Source organism: Haliotis asinina, chromosome 2 (genome assembly GCF_037392515.1).
Source record: "Haliotis asinina isolate JCU_RB_2024 chromosome 2, JCU_Hal_asi_v2, whole genome shotgun sequence".
NCBI lineage: Eukaryota > Metazoa > Mollusca > Gastropoda > Lepetellida > Haliotidae > Haliotis > Haliotis asinina.
This window is the reverse complement of record NC_090281.1, coordinates 13,976,658-13,997,640: the sequence shown is the minus strand read 5'-3', so window position 1 is coordinate 13,997,640 and position 20,983 is coordinate 13,976,658. Positions and strand designations below refer to the sequence as shown.

Below are 20,983 nucleotides of genomic sequence, written 5' to 3'. Positions count from 1 at the left end.
GGATCTGAATCTCCCATCTTATAGGGGATTCTTTTCAATTTAAATGGGTTTACCTATTAATTTCTGACTGATATTGTATTCAGAGACTAAGCGTTAGTCTAAGGTCGTCGCTGACGCCGGTGTCAGCAGTAGGTGGAGCGTTGACACAGCGACGTTTGCGGTATATTGCTTGAACACCAGCAATTACACGGTGATAACATCCCATTATATTTCAGCGTTCACGGAATGGCGCTTCGAGTTGATTACGTCCCATACTGCAAAGCCGCAGACAAGAAAAAACTTAAATCGCACAACGACGGGTATGCCTGGCCATTTGTCAACTATTTTGATACTGCGGGTCTTCACTACAAGCTGCTTTTAAAGGTCAGGGTCGGATATTCCCCTAACCTATTATCCAGATGGACTCGCCCGGAGCAGATGAAACGGACAGACTGTCGGGACGAACCATGATGAGGGATGGGTAGGTTAAGGATGGTTTTAATCTGATCAGCTCCAGATGTTTTGTGAATGGCCAGGCTTTGCCGGGGATCTCGGTAGTGCAGTGTGACTTATGAATGAATGCACACGCTGCAAGGAGACACAACTGAGACAAGTGTAGTCCTGTCGCTGCCATCAGTATAACAGAACTTCTATAACGCTCAGGTCGGGATACTTCGCCATAAGATGTACAAATATACAGTGTAGTACTTAGGATGGCGGGGTGGTTAACAAAGAAGATTGTACAGCGGTCACGATGACATTACAGACATGTATGTTTTGAAATATATGTTTGTTTGCAGTTAAACAATTCGTTAAATATAATCTCACTGTTTGGTTTTTTTTAACATAATGGTAACTTGCAGATACCTTTCGAGTATTTTTTGTGTGACTGGATGCTGTGGGTCACATTTCCTTGCACGTTTCATTTTCTTATACCAACAAAACAAAAGAACATTTTTGTTTGCTATACCCGAAAGAGAATATTTTCTCTTTGTTTTTAAACCCATGAAGATCAGGGTAGAACAGGTCTTTAGCAACCCAGGCTTGCCACAAAAGGCGCCTATGCTTGTCGTAAGCGGTCACCAATAATATGATCGGGTGGTCAGACTCGACGACTTGGTTGACACATGTCATCGCTCCGCAATTGCGCAGATCGATGCTTATGCTGTTGATCACTGGGCCAGACTCGATTATTTACAGACCACCGTCATATAGCTGGATTATTGCTGAGTGCGGCATAAACTCATTCACTCTTCAGTCGGGTTGTCATTGTGTCACTGTTCAGCATGCCATCGTGGCGTTCAGTATGTTGGTTTATATACTGTTTTATGAAATTTTTCCTTTTCTTATTTTTTAGGTTCTTTGTTTTCACAAAAAAACGAGTTAAAATTCAAATATATTTAAACATGAAATTTTTATTGCATGATCATTCTGACCCCAGCAGCCATTCAGACAACTAGAATACTCGTCCAAATGCATTTTACCAAGCTAGGTTTGTTTTTACAGAATCTTCATCTCTTCAGTAAAATGACAAAGTGTCCGCTCTTTGAGGAATTATAGCATCCTAAATATATCGAGTGATCTTTCGAAGATGAAGTAACAACAAGGCGTTGAGCCCTTGTATCAGCAGAATAGTATTGCGTATATACCTTCTTATCCTGCAGATAGCTTAATATCTGTTATATGCATTTCAAAAAAGGAAATCAGTCTTGTCATGTTAAGATTGTATGTGCTGTACATGCTGTCATTATCATTACAGTTCATGTCTGCACCGATGAGGTGTTTTGTACTCATAGGCCTCACAGTACTGGGAATAAAGATACGATACACCATTGTTGTGCTCAACAATCGGTTTGTCTGTACGTTCAAGATGGCGCACTTGTTTATGTTAATGTCAGCGGACTGAATGAAAGTCGCACGTGCGCATCGAAAGTAGGTCAGATGAAACTGACAACGGGCCGAGGCTGTAAGAGTGCAATGAACGCCACACGAGCCCAGAGCTCGTCTTTTGCAATATAATATTACATCAGCTTGCACATGCATGCGCTTAGAAACCAAAGTTGGCACGCTACCAAAATCTGTTTCTTTTGTTGTTGCACGATGGAAGAAAACTCGTGGGTAAATTTGAATATTTACGTACAGCTTTGTCATCTTCAACAAAAATGTTCCAATACTTTTAGGAAACCTTTCGTCCTATATTTTTCGTATTCATATACTATTCTTCATTCATGTGACTTATATGAAATCATGACATTCCAAGACGAGGACGAAATCTGTCTTTATTGAAATGGTTTTAGCTGGCCGCGGAGTATAAACATTGAGCATGAATATTCTCCCCAGTACAACAAACCAAGTATATGGCGTACGCTGTCTGCTGCTCCCAAACGACGACGACGACTACTACTACTACTACTGCTGCCACTACTACTACTATTGCTACTACTAGTACTACTGCTGTTGCTGTTGCTAAATTACTGATTTTGCTACTACTAGAACTATTACAGTTTCTGCTGCTGCTGCTGCTACTACTACTACTACTACTACTACTACTTCTACTGCTGCTGCTACTGCTACTACTACTAGTGCTACTGCTGCTGTTGCTACGGCAACGTGTGCTCCTGTTGCTAAATTATTGATTTTGCTACTACTACTACTACTATGACTACTACTACTACGACTACTACTACTGCTGCTACTACTACCGTTGCTGATACAACTGCTGCTGCTGCTGCTTCGGTTCTGTTGTTACTACTATTGCTGTTGCTACTACTATGACAACTACTACTACTATTGCTACTATATATATATAGCCACTTCTACTGTTGTTGCAACTGCTACTACTTCTACAGCTATTACTACTACTGCTACTACTATTACTACTTATGCTGCTGCTTCTAATTATGGCATTTCGTAATATTTTAACAATACATAGTGTTGTCCATTGCTGACACCTCGGGGTCTCATGGCATATCTTCGGGACATCAATGGCAACATAGGTATCGCTGTTTTGGACCGTCTAATGCTTGTTATGCACAATAATACAACACAATGTTTGAAATATCTGCTCCACATCGCAACGTTGAGTGTACATCCCGCACAGACATACACGCAGTACGTTCCCGCTCAACTACTGGGCGTTTCCTCGAGTGCTACATCCTGCTCGGAATCGTCCCTGCATAAAAAGGCGGAATACAGCTTACAAACACGAAGCTGGGCATTTTATACTGTTACGCTTGGTCTGAGACACAAACCTATTATATCAGTTCATTTAACGGGAATAGGAAGATATTAGATGGAGTGAGTAAGTATGATTTAGAATACGTTAACAATATTCCAGCAATATCACGACAGGGGATACAGAGACGGGCTTCACATATTTTACCCATCGAACCTGGATATTCATCTTGACAGGCGAACGCTTTACCCTCAAGGCCACCTCTGTGAAACCCATAAAGAATGAATGATATTGATCATGGAGGAGTATCATATTAGGCTGACACCCAATGTGCTGTAATATGTTTTCATGTCCAAATTCCCATAGTTGTGGCAAATTATGGCGACCACCGCCTTTCGCTGAGTAGCCAGCCTAGTGGGTAAAGCATTCGCTCCTTTGGGTATATTGTGCGAAGCCTGTTTCCGGTGGTCCACGCCCTAATATAGCGGGATTATTGCTAAAATCAGCGTAAAACATACTCACTCACTCACTCACTCACTCTTCACGATTACCCATTTAATTTCACCCCGTATGAATATCATCTATAACAAATGACCATTCCCAAATACAACATTGTTGATACTGATACTATAATGAATATATTCCTGCTTCATTGACATTGGGGAAGCCTAGCGGTTAAAGCGTTCGCTCGTCAAGCTGAAGATCCGGGTTCGATTCTCCACATGAGTATAATGTTTGAAGTCCTAGTTTGAAGTTCTAGTGTCCCCGGAGTGATATTGCTGGATTATTGCTAAAGCGGGGTAAAACTGAACTCACTCGCTCTACTTTGTTGATACCACTTATCCAGCCACAGCGGTTAGTCCCAGGCATATAGTTATCATGTTTAAATATTTAGTAGTCAAAAACTGTGTTCCACAGGAGGTATCGCTTGTGAGAGATCTAACGGTAATTCCTATGAGATATCGTTTTGACAGTAGATTTTGTATAACGTCCTGACAATTCTATGACGTCATGAAGCTGATGACGTCACAATACTATGACATCGCTGCACTGCAAATAGAATGGCAGTACTGTGTTCAGAGATGTACATTCTTCTTTGAAAACTGATGAAGAATGATTTTGGATGATAAATAGAATCTCGCCCTCGTGTCTACTGATATCAATTATATCAACACTCGTTGCTAGAGGTAAAATGTTTGTTACTAAGTCTTTATCAACTCTTTTTGATATTTGTCAGTGCACACTTGGATGGGATTCTCTATATATACTTTCAAAACCATCCAGAAGGAGTCAAGAACAATTTCTAATTTCTTGAAGTGGCCACATTAGTTTCTTGGGTGTGTTTGTTTCCTTGTTTCTCTAACTCTTCACTCAGCAAGTTTCAGCTCTGACAGCGGTGTGTAAATAATCGAGTCTGGACCAAGAGCAATGACACCACGACAATCTGACCACATGATCCCTAGTTTGTCATACAGACCATGCAACTACTATATTCAAGGAAGTCCATACAAGTACATCCAGCAGTAGTGGGTGATGAAAATCTTTGTACATGCTGTCAAATTTTTAGACAGTGTCGCTCTCTCTGAAACTCAGAACTGCTTTTCTTTAAATGTTATGACTTTTTTATTGTATTGGGTTTTGTGTGTGTGTTTGCTTTTATTCGGGTTTTTTCTTTTGTTTTGTTTTGTTTGTTTTTTTTTTGGGGGGGGGTTGTTTGTTTGTTTGTTTGTTTTGCTTGTTTGTTTGGGTTTTTTTGTTTTTGATTGTTTATGAACGCTTTTTTCTGTAAAATATGTTCTTCTCAGAGTGGGTGAGTTTAGTTTTACGCCGCTTTTAGCAATATTCAAGCAATATCACCTCGAGGGACACCAGAAATGGGCTTCACATACTGTGCCAATGTGGGTAATAGAGGCTTTAACCACTTGGCTACCCCGCCGGCCCACATTTCACAGACTAGAAGTTAGTCAATATGATCCCTCGACTAATACTCTGAAGATATATATGATTTTGATAGTACCAAACAAACAAATCCATTTTAATTGAAAAGTAGCCAATAGATTCAGACCAGACCTGAACGAAGACTTCAAGTTGCTTCATTTTAGACTTTAGCACTGCAGAGAAGGCTTTGCTGTAGGCAAAACAATGTGGTTCAGGGACTGTGAGACGGACTACATGATCCCGTGAGTAACTTCTTGCGACAAACATGGGTTACTGAGGACAACTTCTGATGCCACCACTTCCACTATATCTGGGACACGACGTGGTCACGCCGCCAAGGCGACCCCATTCACAGTTTCGAGTTCCTTTCCTTTGACGTGCCAGAAACAAAATCGTGAGTTCAAATCCGACTATGTTTCCAGGTGTGCCAATACCAGTTGTAGACGTGTAAGAACTGCATCACTTCAGGCTTTGCGCCAGTACCATGTGAAAAACGCTGAGAAGTACAGAGACACTGCTGAACGTGGCGTGGTTGCTCTGTTGTTGTTTTTTGGTGGGAGAGTACATTTTTAACTTTATGCTGTTGTTTTCTCTTTGGGGTGGAAGGGTGGGTGGGGGTGGGGGTGGTATGTGAGGGTGAGAGATGGTTTGTTTTCTGCTTTTGTTGAACACACGTAATGACATTTTTTCTCAATGTAAACCTTAAAGGTGTATTTGGGAGAGGATGCCTTTGAGAGGTACCTTAAATACAGCATATAATCCAAAACAACTTTTCTGAAGACTCAGTGGCGTCAGAAAGTCATAGAAGGGCAGTTCCTTCCCTCGACATCTCTTTGACCAGTTTATCGAACGAGGGCCTCATCGCTCAGTTTGAAAAGAACACCTTAGTTTATATCCTTCACTGAGCAATGCAACGAATGCTGAACCAGTTATAACACGTGCACAGGTGTTCAGATGCTATCGAGTACAGATCGGTCATTGCCTCGAGAATCACGAGCTAAAGAAGCACGAGGTTTCACGGAGATCACGTGGCATGTATTGACCCGGGTACGATGATTGACATGTTATGTCGCGCACGTTTCAGACGAGGCTCTCAGCAATAACTATGTCACTTTTGTCGTGGTAATAATTGGATTTGGAGCAACGTCGGGTGACACTGGGCCACATTGCGCCCAAAATGTTTGAAAGTATGCCACGTTCATTCCAAAGCAGCCTTCCGTGCTCTTGACGATATCAGTACATGTTCATATATTATTTTACATTGTTTTTTTTCAGCTTTTTGTTAGATAATTCTTGTTATTTTTGTTTGTTTGTTGTTAAACACCAAAAACTGTAAACATGCACAAAATGTTAACATTATAGACTTAAGTACTGACCCGTGCCAGTTATATTTGGACACTTGACATAATTTCCATAGGTTTACATGTTAATTTAGTGGAATATAAGATTTATTCATAAATGTAATTTACGTAAGATCCAAATCAAACTTTTTTAAGGAATCATCTTACCTGCAATCAGATCATTTCTGCTGATTTTTTCTGTTGCTGTTAACATTTGCACAGTACCGAGAACTCCTTTAACATGGGATTGTGCGTTGTGGAACGCAAGTTGATAAATGTGTTGTCATTAGTTACATAGTGGTCGGAAATTTGAACTGAAATTATGTGCGCAGAGCAGAGATGATTTCACATTTGCCTGTCAAATCTGACAAAAATTCATCCTAAACTCACTTCATGAAAATTATTTATGGTACACTAAAATGACATATTCGTCCATGGCAATTACGTCAGGTGCCCGAATATAATTGGCACGGGTCTATTTTGAAGGTGAAGGTTGAAGTTTGTCCTCGGTAAGTCTTGATTGCCGTGGTCCAGGTTAACTGTAAGTCCATAGTAACAAATATAAACCCATTTAAACTGAAAAGGAACCCTTGTCAGGAATCGTAGTAAAAAGTTGTGAAATACAACTTCTAGCAGACCTAGATGAAGATCATATCGATGTATTTAACAGCAAACTGACTGACTCCATTCCTAATGACAAAAAGAAGCAGATATGGGACAAAATAACGACCGAGATCAATAGCTTAGGGGTAAGGAACAACGTCCAAACAAATCAGGACAAAAGGGGGCAATATGTTCCAAAATGCAGAAAAAGGAGCTTTCGGGCAGGTAGTTGATGGAACGTTATGTTGTCTGCCATGTTGATAAGGCTAATGATGGGTTAATGATACCCTCAAACCTTCATTAGCTTAATGATGGATTAATGAGGGGATTCCTTCATTAAAGGTTTCATGCAACTGCAGATTAAAGCTGTATTAAAGTTTGATACCACCGGGTCCTTGCTTCATTTTGGACTTGAGCATTGCAGGAACGGCTAGGCAATAGGGGAAGGAAGTAATCTGGTTCTGAGACTGTGAGACTGGTCGTGGTCAGACTGACAGATTTGGATGATTTAAGTCAATGTATCCCAACAGCTCAGATCGATACCCATGGAGTTAACCTCTGGATTTTCTGGTTCTCTTAATATATTGCAGACCACCATCTTGTATCTACTCCTGTACTCTGATAGGACAATTTGATAGCGAGCTGCCGCTTGCTTTTCGTAGAGGAGAAGATTTTAATCTGAGATCAACCATTCTTAGTCATTTAGGAGCTAAATTATTTTTCGCCCCAAATACAATTTTTAAAGAAACTGTACAGTTTGTACTAGAAGAAGGATGTCTTAATTTTCATCTGAATGAAGGCATGTGAAGTTTCTATTCAGTAAAACAAGAACTGGGCGAAATGTTACTAAACCGAACCATATCTGAGTACGAAACGGTCAGTATAGAAACTGTTAGCTATGTACGTGTGACGCGAGTGAGTAGTGAGTGAGTGTGATCGAACCCGGAGGTGAGGCGTGACGAGCGAACGCTTGAACTACAAGACTACCCTACAGCCCCTTATGGAGCAATGATCGCAGAGAGTGAAGATGCTGCAAAACAACAATATTTCTCGTCAAATATTGTTTGCTAGAGACGCATACAGCCCAAAGTCTTGTATAGCAGGTCACAGACTTTATAGTATCAACATGAAATAGGCTTCATACACCTTTTGTGAGTGAGTGAGTGAGTGAGCGAGTTTAGTTTTGCGCTGTACTCAGCAATATTCCAGCTACATTGCGGCGGTCCGTAAATAATTGAGTCTGGACCAGACAATACAGTGATCAACAACATGAGCATCGATCTGCGCATTTGGGAACCGATGACATGTGTCAATCAAGTCAGCGAGCCTGACCACTCGATCCCGTTAGTCGCCTCTCACGACATAGCTGCCTTTTATGGCAAGCATGGGTTGTTGAAGGCCTATTCTACCCCGGGACCTTCACGGGTCACACTTTTAGTAAGTTACCATGAGCACCATATATTAATATAAACTGGCATTTATGTTTTCAGTGTACAGAGCACAGATGTCTTCCTAGCGTCATATGGGGTAACGGTGGGGTAGCCTAATGGTTAATGTGTCCGTTCGTCATGCTGAACACCCGGGTTCGATTCCTCATTGCTTTACACGGCGTAAAACCATGTTCAGTCACTCACTTCCACATCCTTTGTGTCAGTGTCCCGAGGAAATATTTCGTTTGAAACTGCATTTACAGTTGACAAAAAGTGATAACAGAATGTGGTCTGTCAGCTAGATCCAGTTTCTCACACCGATCAAGTACTACTGGGATTTACTCTCCACAGATAATCATTTAAAGCTCAAGACAGAAAAAACAAATATTCGATGTTAATCCAAAGTGCAAATACATTCACACGAAGGTTGATGTATAAGACGCCCTTTGATGTGTTTGTGCTATTAACAATATTTGTATTTATATAGCGCATCATTAACTAGTAAATGCTCTGTGCGTTTAAGATGGAAATTTGTATTTGTGTTCTTTGATGGTTTGTTGGAACCTAAACATTGCAGCTGTATGTTTATTTTCCTATAATGTAATGTATTGTCATAAATCATTATCTTCAGGATGTGATTCAAAAGGTAGTTAGAAAGTATGAAAATATAAAACGTCAAAGCGAGCCGTGCGTTACATTAAAAAATTGGCAGGTAAGCATGACTCGTTGTATTATATACAGAATACTTTATGAAAGATAAAATATTTAATTGGTAAAACGGCATTTAGGTAAAATGGGCTCTTTTGTAGCTTCGTGCGAAGATAATATCGGATATTTCTAATAATATATTCTCTGTCTGTCTGTATTCACTAGTTCACGAGTGAGCAGTAAGACACACACAAACGCACGCATATGCACACACGTGTTTATAGTCAAACTTAAGCTGCCCGGTGATAAAATAGAATCGTGTAGGAATGCATTTCGTGTGGTGCGATTTTTTGTAAATATATACTGGCTATATCACATGTATTGTGTGTGTGCTCTCGTAAGCTGATGGATTCAAACCACGAATTCAAATTGTCTCGAAGCTGCTGGTCCGGATTCGTCACTACTTGTGCTCAAGATGAAACGCGGCGAGGAGGACCTTCTCCTATCCTAAACATCCACGGAGAACTAGTTCGGGTCAACCAGCTGCAATTGTCACCGACCCGTCTTACAGCCTTCAACAATGGCATGCCGCGGCTGAGACAGTCTCCCAGTCGAGTACCGCGACGAAGACAAGGGGAAGTTATCTGCGGTATGTCTCTCATCCAGTTTTGTCAAAACGAGGCTTTTCACCAGAGCAAGTTCCCCAGTGTCCCCACGGGAGTTGCGGTTAGCTCATTCAGGTAATAAGAGAAAGTACAGGATAACCCTTTTCTTCCACAGAGGGTTTTCATGAAGCGAGGCGAAAAACACACAAAAAGCTCTTTTGAGCGATTCAGTCGACAGAAAGACGAGCTCCAAGTCTCCACGTACGTTCTCCGCTGGATGCGTCGTTGAATGGGACAAAACACGTACCGGGGTCTGCCTCAACTCACATTTCTTTACGCCCATTTTTTGCTGATGATTAGGTTTGCCTATAGCCCGCAGCCCCTTCAAGTCTCCCCTGAGACCCGCCCCTGCCCTTCACTTCCCCCAACCGTGACTGTCTGGATACGACATCTAATGTGCCACGTCAGCAAAATACCAAGCTTTTTAAAGGTTCACTCTCGCATGTGTTTATGGTGATTAATTGTATTCACAAATACCTGTGTTCTACATGAGATATCAAGCAGTATCTCTTCATAGGACCACTATGACGTCATCGGTTAAATGATGTCACAATCAGACTTAATCACTAATCTCCGTTCCACTGAACTTTGTTAGGTGTACATGTGCATTTCAATGTCAAAGACCCTTCTCTTGTTCAGTTATACTGTCACAGTACTGTTATCACATTCCTACCGATACAGTATCTCCCATTACCATTGTCACTGCTACATCTACCACTGCCATTGTCATTACTGCATCTACCACAACCATTGTCACTGCTGCATCTACCACAACCATTGTCACTGCTGCATCTACCACTACCATTGTTCATACTGCATCTACTACTACCATTGTCACTGCTGCATCTACCACTCCCATTGTCACTGCTACATCTACCACTACCATTGTCACTGCTACAGCTACAGCTACCACTATCATTGTCACTGCTACATCTACCACTCCCATTGTCACTGCTACATCTACCACTACCATTGTCACTGCTACATCTACCACTATCATTGTCACTGCTGCATCTACCACTACCATTGCCACTGCTACATCTACCACTCCCATTGTCACTGCTGCATCTACCACTACCATTGTCACTTCTGCATCTACCACTCCCATTGTCACTGCTACATCTACCACTACCATTGTCACCGCTACATCTACCACTACCTTTCTCACTGCTACATCTGATAGTGCCATTGTCACTGATGCATCTCTCACTATCATTGTCACTGTTACATCTACCACTACCATTGTCACTGCTGCATCTACTACTACCATTGTTCATACTGCATCTACTACTACCATTGTCACTGCTGCATCTACCACTACCATTGTTCATACTGCATCTACTACTACCATTGTCACTGCTGCATCTACCACTCCCATTGTCACTGCTACATCTACCACTACCATTGCCACTGCTACAGCTACAGCTACCACTATCATTGTCACTGTCACTGCTACATCTACCACTACCATTGTCACTGCTACATCTACCACTATCATTGTCACTGCTGCATCTACCACTACCATTGTCACTGCTGCATCTACCACTCTCATTGTCACTGCTACATCTACCACTACCATTGTCACTGCTGCATCTACCACTACCATTGTCACTGCTGCATCTACCACTCTCATTGTCACTGCTACATCTACCACTACCATTGTCACTGTCACTGCTACAGCTACCACTACCATTGTCACTGCTACATCTACCACTACCATTGTCACTGCTGCATCTACCACTACCATTGTCACTGCTGCATCTACCACTACCATTGTCACTGCTACATCTACCACTACCATTGTCACTGCTACAGCTACAGCTACCACTATCATTGTCACTGTCACTGCTACATCTACCACTCCCATTGTCACTGCTACATCTACCACTATCATTGTCACTGCTGCATCTACCACTACCATTGTCACTGCTGCATCTACCACTCCCATTGTCACTGCTACATCTACCATTGTCACTGCTGCATCTACCACTACCATTGTCACTGCTGCATCTACCACTCTCATTGTCACTGCTACATCTACCACTACCATTGTCACTGCTACAGCTACAGCTACCACTATCATTGTCACTGTCACTGCTACATCTACCACTACCATTGTCACTGCTACATCTACCACTACCATTGTCACTGCTGCATCTACCACTACCATTGTCACTGCTGCATCTACCACTCCCATTGTCACTGCTACATCTACCACTACCATTGTCACTGCTGCATCTACCACTACCATTGTCACTGCTGCATCTACCACTACCATTGTCACTGCTACATCTACCACTCCCATTGTCACTGCTACATCTACCTCTACCATTGTCACTGCTACATCTACCACTCCCTTTGTCACTGCTACATCTACCACTCCCATTGTCACTGCTGCATCTACCACTACCTTTGTCACTGCTGCATCTACCACTCCCATTGTCACTGCTGCATCTACCACTACCATTGTCACTGCTACATCTACCACTCCCATTGTCACTGCTACATCTACCACTCCCATTGTCACTGCTACATCTACCACTACCATTGTCACTGCTGCATCTACCACTACCATTGTCACTGCTGCATCTACCACTCCCATTGTCACTGCTGCATCTACTACTACCATTGTCACTGCTACATCTACCACTACCATTGTCACTGCTACATCTACCACTCCCATTGTCACTGCTACATCTACCACTACCATTGTCACTGCTGCATCTACCACTCCCATTGTCACTGCTGCATCTACTACTACCACTGTCACTGCTACATCTACCACTACCTTTCTCACTGCTACATCTGATAGTGCCATTGTCACTGATGCATCTCTCACTATCATTGTCACTGTTACATCTACCACTACCATTGTCACTGCTGCATCTACTACTACCATTGTCACTGCTACATTTACTACTACCATTGCCAATGTAACACCTACCACTATCACTGCCATTGCTATGGTATATAGTGGTCTAAGAGTCGACGAATGATAACAGTGTGAGGTTGATAGGAACTGACAGTCATAACCCAGTTGAACCTGTTACGCTTTCGTACTGAACGAACCGGGGAATAAAACCAGTCTGTCATTGTCCTGTAATGAACTGCGATTCAAATTCAAACTGTGAGGATGTGGGATTTAACTGTGTATCACACTGTGTCTCCCCCGTCACAGCTGTGTGGACTGTACAATGGTATCAACCACATCGCGGATCACACTTATTCCACGTGCACTTCCGAGTTGAAAAGTCAACGACTGATGTGAGAATAAATTGTTAAATCGAAGGCACAATGACCTTAAGAACATCGAGTTATCCGTCGCTCGATAAAGCCGGATGTCTATTTGCATTGTGTGTTCGTTTGTTGTTTTCCTGTCGCACTCAGCAATATTCCAGTTATATGGTGACGATCTGTAAATAATAGAATCTGGGCCAGACAATCCAGTGATCAACAGCATGAGTATCGATCTTGGGATAAAATAGCATTCATCAATCAAGTCATCGAGTCTGACCGCTTGAACCGTTAATCACCCCTTACTACAAGCACGGATTGCTCAATATCAGCTCTAAGCCGAATCTTCACGGGTAGAATTCGATTTGAAAATACAGTGGTTTTTTTCCGTCATATTGTCTTCAGGTTTAATAAGGATATGTGATATTGAGTTCATGTTGTTCGAGTCATCCTCAATTCAAGCAGGGTGACCCTTTATAAGCACAAATGTGACCGAAATATTGAAGTAAACAATTTGTGACATCTGAATCTAATTAACTTCATTTAATTCCCTTGCCACGAAGTATCGAAGCAGTAGGGTGTTGCGAAAATCGGAATTCCGAAAATCATGGTTTGAAATTTGTAATCTTTTCTTCAGATGGCCCTGTGGGTTTCCGGGTTAGAATTCGTCCTCATTAACAACAATTATTTACAGGATACTAATACATGCATGCATGCATACGTACGTACGTACCTAGATACATATTCAGATATTTCCTGGCAAATGATGGATTGATTGTTTCTTGTTTAGCGCCGCACTAAGCAATATTCCAGCCATATGACGGCCGTCTGTTAGAAATCGCGTATGGACCAGACATTCAAGTGATCAACATCAACCTAGTCAGCCACCCTATCCCGTTAGTCGCCTCTTATGACAAGTGTGGGTTGCTGAAGACCAATTCTAACTCGGATCTTCGCGGGTTTCGGACCCAACAAAGTACACAATATACACAACAAACACTACTGACCATGAAATCACAGATGTTTTGTAAACGTTGTCAAACTGAAAACAGTCCCCGAAACACATCATATATGCACCATTACCAAATACAAACTTCTCTTTGCTTCATTTACTCCACCGTCAAACGGACGTGTGTTCTTTCTTTCGCCTATCGGTATGGTTGGAATATTGCGAAGCACTATACAACAACACGGAATCCGAAAACTTTCAGATTACAGTCAATCATCTCGGCATCTTCACAGAAATAATTTCCTTCCTTTTACGCTATTAAATATAGAGGACGATCTGAATTACTGCTGACGCCTTCCGCATGTCAGCTAAAGCGAAATCTAAGTATCTATTTGTCCCCGAACCCGTTGACACGACTATCACCTTGCCATCAAAGGGAGATAATCGTGGGTGTCAGCATCTCGCAACATGTGCACTACCGGTTGTATTGTCCACTTCACCTGTTGACATTAGGGGACGCACCTTCTGTGTTACAACAATTAGGGTCTTTGGCTGGACAGTCCATCGAAGAGGAGGCACCCCTGGGGTCGCGTTGTAACCGCAGGGGCCATGGCGTTCTCAGTGGTGTTTGAGAATTCAATGAATAACCTTTGGTCTTTATGACACCTCCGAAAGAAGATAGCGGTGATTGTGTGCAATACAGAGAGATTAATTGCTGAATGACCATCTACGGATGAAGTGGGATGAAATAGGGGGCACTCAGTGCCTTACCTGGCTGGACAGTGGCGAGCAGACGATGACATCCACAGTGCATCCTGCATGTGACAGGTGGTAACAGGTGTCGTCTGCTTCACTGAAAGACGCCCGGGAGATAAAGATTAATGACAATAATATTCGTATTGGTGTCGGATGGGGGGAATTTAGGAGTCATTGGTTGAAACCAGGCAGAAATGCAGCTTGTAAGCGGGCAATTTATAGTGTCATGGCTTGACAGATTCATCGCTCATATCCCTCGCTAATTGTTTCGTTTGTTGAGGAACAATAACACCTCGTTTCGCCAGGCGTTGAACGTGAGAGCGGAAAATTCTGATTTTCACAGCATGTAATGAGTGAATTGTGGAAGGAGAGAATAACAGTCCATTCCGCAAAAGAAACACCATAGAAAGGCCGTACCGATGCATGCATGTTAAAGAAACCGACAGACCCTTTCAGTAACAGATTCGGGACTAATTTAGATATTTTGGGATTCTGCAATATTCCGCAAATAGAATCGAAGTATATAAGCAGATTCCAAACCTGAGAAGCAATACTGGTGAGCGTAGGAAAGCGTTATGTAATATTTTTTTCAACTTCACCTCACCCTTGGAGATCCAGAAACATGTTTTGTAAGGTTTTACCTGTGACTGACATTCTGTTTTTGAAGAGTGAATTTTGACGCTGAGGATTGTGCTACGTGGAATGAGCACTTGGGGTGAAATGTTAGATAGTATTCAGGATTCATTGCGAAGGGTATGATCGTTCTCATAAAGAAGAATGTCTGTTAATATATAAATGTAGTATAGAAGGAAGCCAGAAATTAAATGACTCCTGAAGGTCAATGGATCTGGATTGTATATCTAACTTTCTTCCATCAGGGATATATTTGCTTCTTGGTCTTGTGAGAACCTACTGGTTCCACCACCGATAGTACAGGACGAACAACCCATCAAGCGACTTTTACCAAAAGACCTTGTCCACTAGAAACCCCTCTAAACTTCTTAAGTCTTTTCACCAAGGTAGCCATTTCCATTTTGTATTTCAACTACCACGAAAAACAGCACGAAACTGTCTATCCTAGGCCATCACAATGACGGCAAACACAGTAACCACTTTGACATTTGGTTTACAAGTGAGTGAGTGAGTGAGTGAGCATGACTCTGCCTTTGTGAATTATTCCAGACACCATTAATTTATGGGGGACACCAGAAATGGGCGTCACACATTGTACCCTAGACTAACGCTTTAGTCTCTGAGGATAATTTCGATTGTCACACAATTAGGCAGAAAGGGACATAATGCGGTTCAGGAGCGGTAAGAGAGCTATTGCACCCATCTGGGGAATCGAACTCAGCCGAGCGAATGGCCACCCCATCGCTATACTTGCACAAGTCCCTAAGGTAATAATAGTTTTAAGTGAAATTTTCTGAAAAACCCGTGTAACAGCATCTTAAAGGATAGAAAATCTGGTTTAGCATTGAGTACAGCCTCGGAGCAAGGCTACCTTACGGCTCCAGCTTCATGAACTTCTGGAATCAGCTGTAACGAAATGACAAATACAATTCGCAACCGTTTCGCAGACAAATGTTACCTCAGACAAATGGTACCACAAACAAATCGTACTTCAGATAGATGGTACATCGGATAAAATTTACCACAGACAAATGGGACATAGGACCAAGGGTACATCAGACAAACGGTAGATCAGACAAAATAGCATCACAGACATGTGGGACATCAGACAAGTGGTACATCAGACATATGGTACCACAGAACAATGGTACATTTGACAGATGTTACCACATACACATGTTACTTCAGATTATTTCTGAGGATTCGGCCTTTGAAACACGACATAATGTTTGTACAGTTTTGTTGTTGTTGTTCAGTATACGAACCATTTGCCGCAGAAATATAGTGGCGTCGCTCAGAAACTAGCCATGCCCTTTGTACATGCATTATATTCGAGTTGCGGTGGTGTAGTCTGGTGGTTATGGCGTTCGCTCTCCTCGCCGACGATCCGGGTTCGATTCCCCACATGGATACAGTGTGTGAAGCCCAAACAAAGGTATGAAAAGAACCTTCTTCATAACTCTATTTCAAGTGATTCAAAATAATATCAGTGTTTGCTATTTGTACCCATTTGGGGAATAGAAACCGGGTGACGAGCGAAAGCTTTTACCACAAGGCTAATCCACGGCCCTTCATTGTAAAGAAAGTACGAAGCATGTACACCATGTTCGGTTTGGCTCTTTGCCTGTTGTTGCCTAATTCTTAATCATAAGGACTCAAACCAAGACTTTTTAAATCTCACTTATATATAAACCTATAAATTACGTATGAAGTGACAGAGAAGACAGCCTATGAAAAGGCAAAGATTGAACCCTCACTTCGAACACGGGACACACAGGAAAGTAATCTCCCCATTGAATTGTGCACTTGATGACGTCATCACTTTATGTGCTCATTGTGTGCCCCTGCCTATCGCCCTCGGTCGCACATAGGCTTCTCATATCATTATGCAAGGGAATGTGAAACATTCCCCAAGATAAACCCGGTGCCATTAATAAGCTGGCGTAGATACCTCACCAGTAAGATTAATGATCCGTAAACGGCTGACTTAGACAGAGATGGCTGGTTTCCTTATATACGTTTATGTGAAGACCTCTTCAGTGCAATCTTGCGTTATTATCAAGCTTCCATTCACTGCCACACGTAATAGGAGTGCAGTAACTCCGTCTGAAGTTCAGCTGTGTGCTAGTACACCCGGGTACTGGTGATCATCAAACAAGAGCCCTGGTCTTATACAGAGTCAGTGTTCCTTGCAATATTCCGGGACGCCGACACTTATTTCTACATCATTTACGAATGGAACTGGCAGTAGTTTTGTGTTACGTCTTCATTGCGACAAAGATAAACATTACTGATTGCTCATATATACGTCCTCTTTGTATTCTCTATCAATAGACCCGTGATGATCCGGGTTAGAATAGGTCTTCGGTCATCCGTGCTTGTCGTAAGAGGCAACGAATGGGATCGGGTGGTCAGGTTCGCTGACCTGATTGACACGTTTCATCGTATCCCAGCTGTGTAGATCAATGCTCATGCCGTTCATCACTCGACTGCCTGGTTCTGACTTGATGATTAACAGACCGCCGCCACATAGCTGGAATATTGCCGAGTGCGGCGTAAAACTAAACTCACTACTCCTAATCAGTAAAAATCATTTCCTTCATTGTTTATTTGTCTAACTCTTCTGACATATTACAGAATGTTCCAAGTTTCCTTTGATACGTTCCACATTCGCTGATTCACTGTTACAATGATTAGAACACGGATTTAGCGTGACTAGGAGATACTATAACAGCGATATTACCCGTACAGCGATATATATAGTCGCGCGCAGTCCCTGAACCACATTAATTTCCTTCCACGCAATCCTTCCTGCAATGCTAAAGGTTTTAATGAAGCAAGTCTAGAGGGATATTCACTGGAGGTTTCCTCGGGTTCTGAATCTCTCTACTCACTGCGGCTACAATTCAATTTCAAATTTAAAAGAATTGTTTGTTTCAGACTAGTGTACGATGTACTGTGGAACGATAAACCTTTACAGGATAAACCTTTACAGGATGAACGTTTACAGGATAAACCTTTTACAGGATAAACCTTTACAGGATAAACCTTTACAGGATAAACCGTTACAAGATAAACCTTCACATGATAAACCTTATCGGGATAAATCTTTACAGGATAAACCTTTACAGGATAAACCTTTACAGGATAAATCTTTTACAGGATAAACCGTTACAAGATAAACCTTCACATGATAAACCTTATCGGGATAAATCTTTACAGGATAAACCTTTACAGGATAAACCTTTACAGGATAAACCTTTACAGGATAAACCTTTACAGGATAAACCTTTTACAGGATAAACCTTTACAGGATAAATCTTTTACAGGATAAACCGTTACAAGATAAACCTTCACATGATAAACCTTATCGGGATAAATCTTTACAGGATAAACCTTTTACAGGATAAACCTTTACAGGATAAATCTTTTACAGGATAAACCGTTACAAGATAAACCTTCACATGATAAACCTTATCGGGATAAATCTTTACAGGATAAACCTTTTACAGGATAAACCTTTTACAGGATAAACCTTTATAGTGACATAGATGAACAACTAATCTCTAAAATGAACACATTTTACAGAATGGAAAACAGTTCACAGTAAAAAAACATAAAATATCATGAAACGGAGCTCTGAGACCTGTGGAAAGCTAGACTTGCCTCCAAATCAAGACGTGCGTGGGCTTTCTTTGATATATTTGTTTCAGATTCTGTATGACAGACTAGGTAATATGCATTTAAGGCGATACTGTGTTAAAATGATGTATCATTGTAGAGAAGGGTCTGAGCTCGTTCCCTTCAATGTTTAGCTAATGTTTTTTGAACGAAGGAAAAAAGTGTTTTATTACACCCAATGAATTATTGGGTGATCTGAAACAGTCATTAGATGACGCTAATGATAAAACCCAGCATGCACTGATTGTTGAGATAATTAAATGTTATAACCTACACTAATTAGCAGTTTGATACCTTGATAACTAACCTCTCATTTGCAGGGCAGTCCCCACAAATTGTCCTCACATTAACCCTACTTATGCCAGTCGTTATCCATGTGTAGGTCACTAGAGGTCCGGGAGTCGCAGTGCATGGGCTTTGGGAACATTGACTAGGATGGAGGGCACAGCTTTATCCCCCGAGAAGACAAAATGTTGGTTTGATAAAAACACAGTCATCAATGAGTTTAAGGGACGTATGGAATTCTTCGTGTTATCGGAGGTTCGAAATAACCGCAAAATGATGACTAATCATCGAATACGCAGGAAAGAAGCGTTAACATCGAGATAACTGTGACTTCGACATAACGATATTCGACTAGAAAATAAAGTAAACGCCTTACGCACGAGGCTACCGATTTGGTTCAGATACTAATAATGGACGGGGCAGGAGGGGTAACCTACTGGTTAAGCCGTTCTCTCGTCGCGCCGAACAACCGCTTTCGACTCCAAGCATGGGTACAATGTATGAAGAACATTTCTGGTGTCTCCCTCCAAAATATTGCTGGCACATTGCTAAAAGCAGCGCAAAACCCTACCCACTCACCCTTCACATTGAAATGATTGATACGGTACACGGAAGTCAAGTTGTCAAAGTCACACTTCGATTTCATACGCATGACAGGAAACACATAGTCATGTAAACCGCCAACGCCGGAGAATGATATGACTTGATTATCCGTGGGAACAGATTCCACTGACCATAAACATGCTATGTACAACGATACGTGGAAATCACGTTATGATGCATTTTACGACAGAAATCGAACTAACAGTGACATGTCATATCAAACGTATGATACGTACCACCACATACCGAACGTATGATACGTACCACCACATATCGAAGTATCGATGATACGGACCACCATTCTCGAGGTGACATATGATACGGATCACTACTTATCGTTTCATACGTACCTAAAGCGACACATAGACCATGCCTTATAACACGAAGTTTGTCAGAGTATTATCAGATACGACACACCTTTTTACTTTGCTTAAAATGTTCCCTTTTAACATAAAAGCAAAACCTAAATATATTGATATTGACACAAACAGATTGAAATGATTGACATCACGATTTTACAGCTTGATACAGCAAATTCGACTTTACATTTTGAAAGACTGGGGACATAATAACACGACGATACGTTAACTCTCCTGACACTCGTCTACAGCGCCGTTGAGCAAATACTTTTTGAAGCAGGCACTCCATAAATTCATTATTATTATCATCACCATTTAACCGAGGTTTCGGGGTGATGATTGCTGGTTAGCATCTTTAGAATTCTACCGAACCCTTTGTGAATTCTTACAACATATTTCGTTAGATGACACTTGTGCCTTTTGCTAATGGAACAATTGTGCACTATTTTGCGGTGGTTGGCAATTCTGACAACGTCTTTTAATTCACATTTGTTATCACCCATTGCCTCAATATAAGCCTAATTTGTTTTCTTTTTGTTTTTGTTTTTTTTATTTTACTTTTATTTTGCACCTAAATACTTGCTGAGTCATGGTTAATGTCTAGGCTCTTGCAGACAGAAACACGTCTAGATTCCTGACAGTAGTTAGGTGAGATGTTTTCTTATTCCGTCATAGTTATATGTATGTTGTAGTCTGTGGCCGATC

General features: G+C 41.5%; 1 protein-coding gene across 1 annotated transcript; it reads right to left on the bottom strand.

Moving 5' to 3' along the window:
• Nucleotides 1-11,105: 11,105 nt before the first annotated feature.
• On the bottom strand, nucleotides 11,106-12,515 carry LOC137271582 (uncharacterized). The gene has a single exon (XM_067804027.1). It carries the CDS (start codon nucleotides 12,513-12,515, stop codon nucleotides 11,106-11,108), a length of 1,410 nt encoding a protein of 469 aa, XP_067660128.1.
• Nucleotides 12,516-20,983: the final 8,468 nt, after the last annotated feature.

Coding starts and splice junctions, on each gene's coding strand:
- LOC137271582 (XM_067804027.1), bottom strand. CDS start 12,515: ATGGGAGTGGTAGATGCAGCAGTGACAATGGTAGTGGTAGATGTAGCA.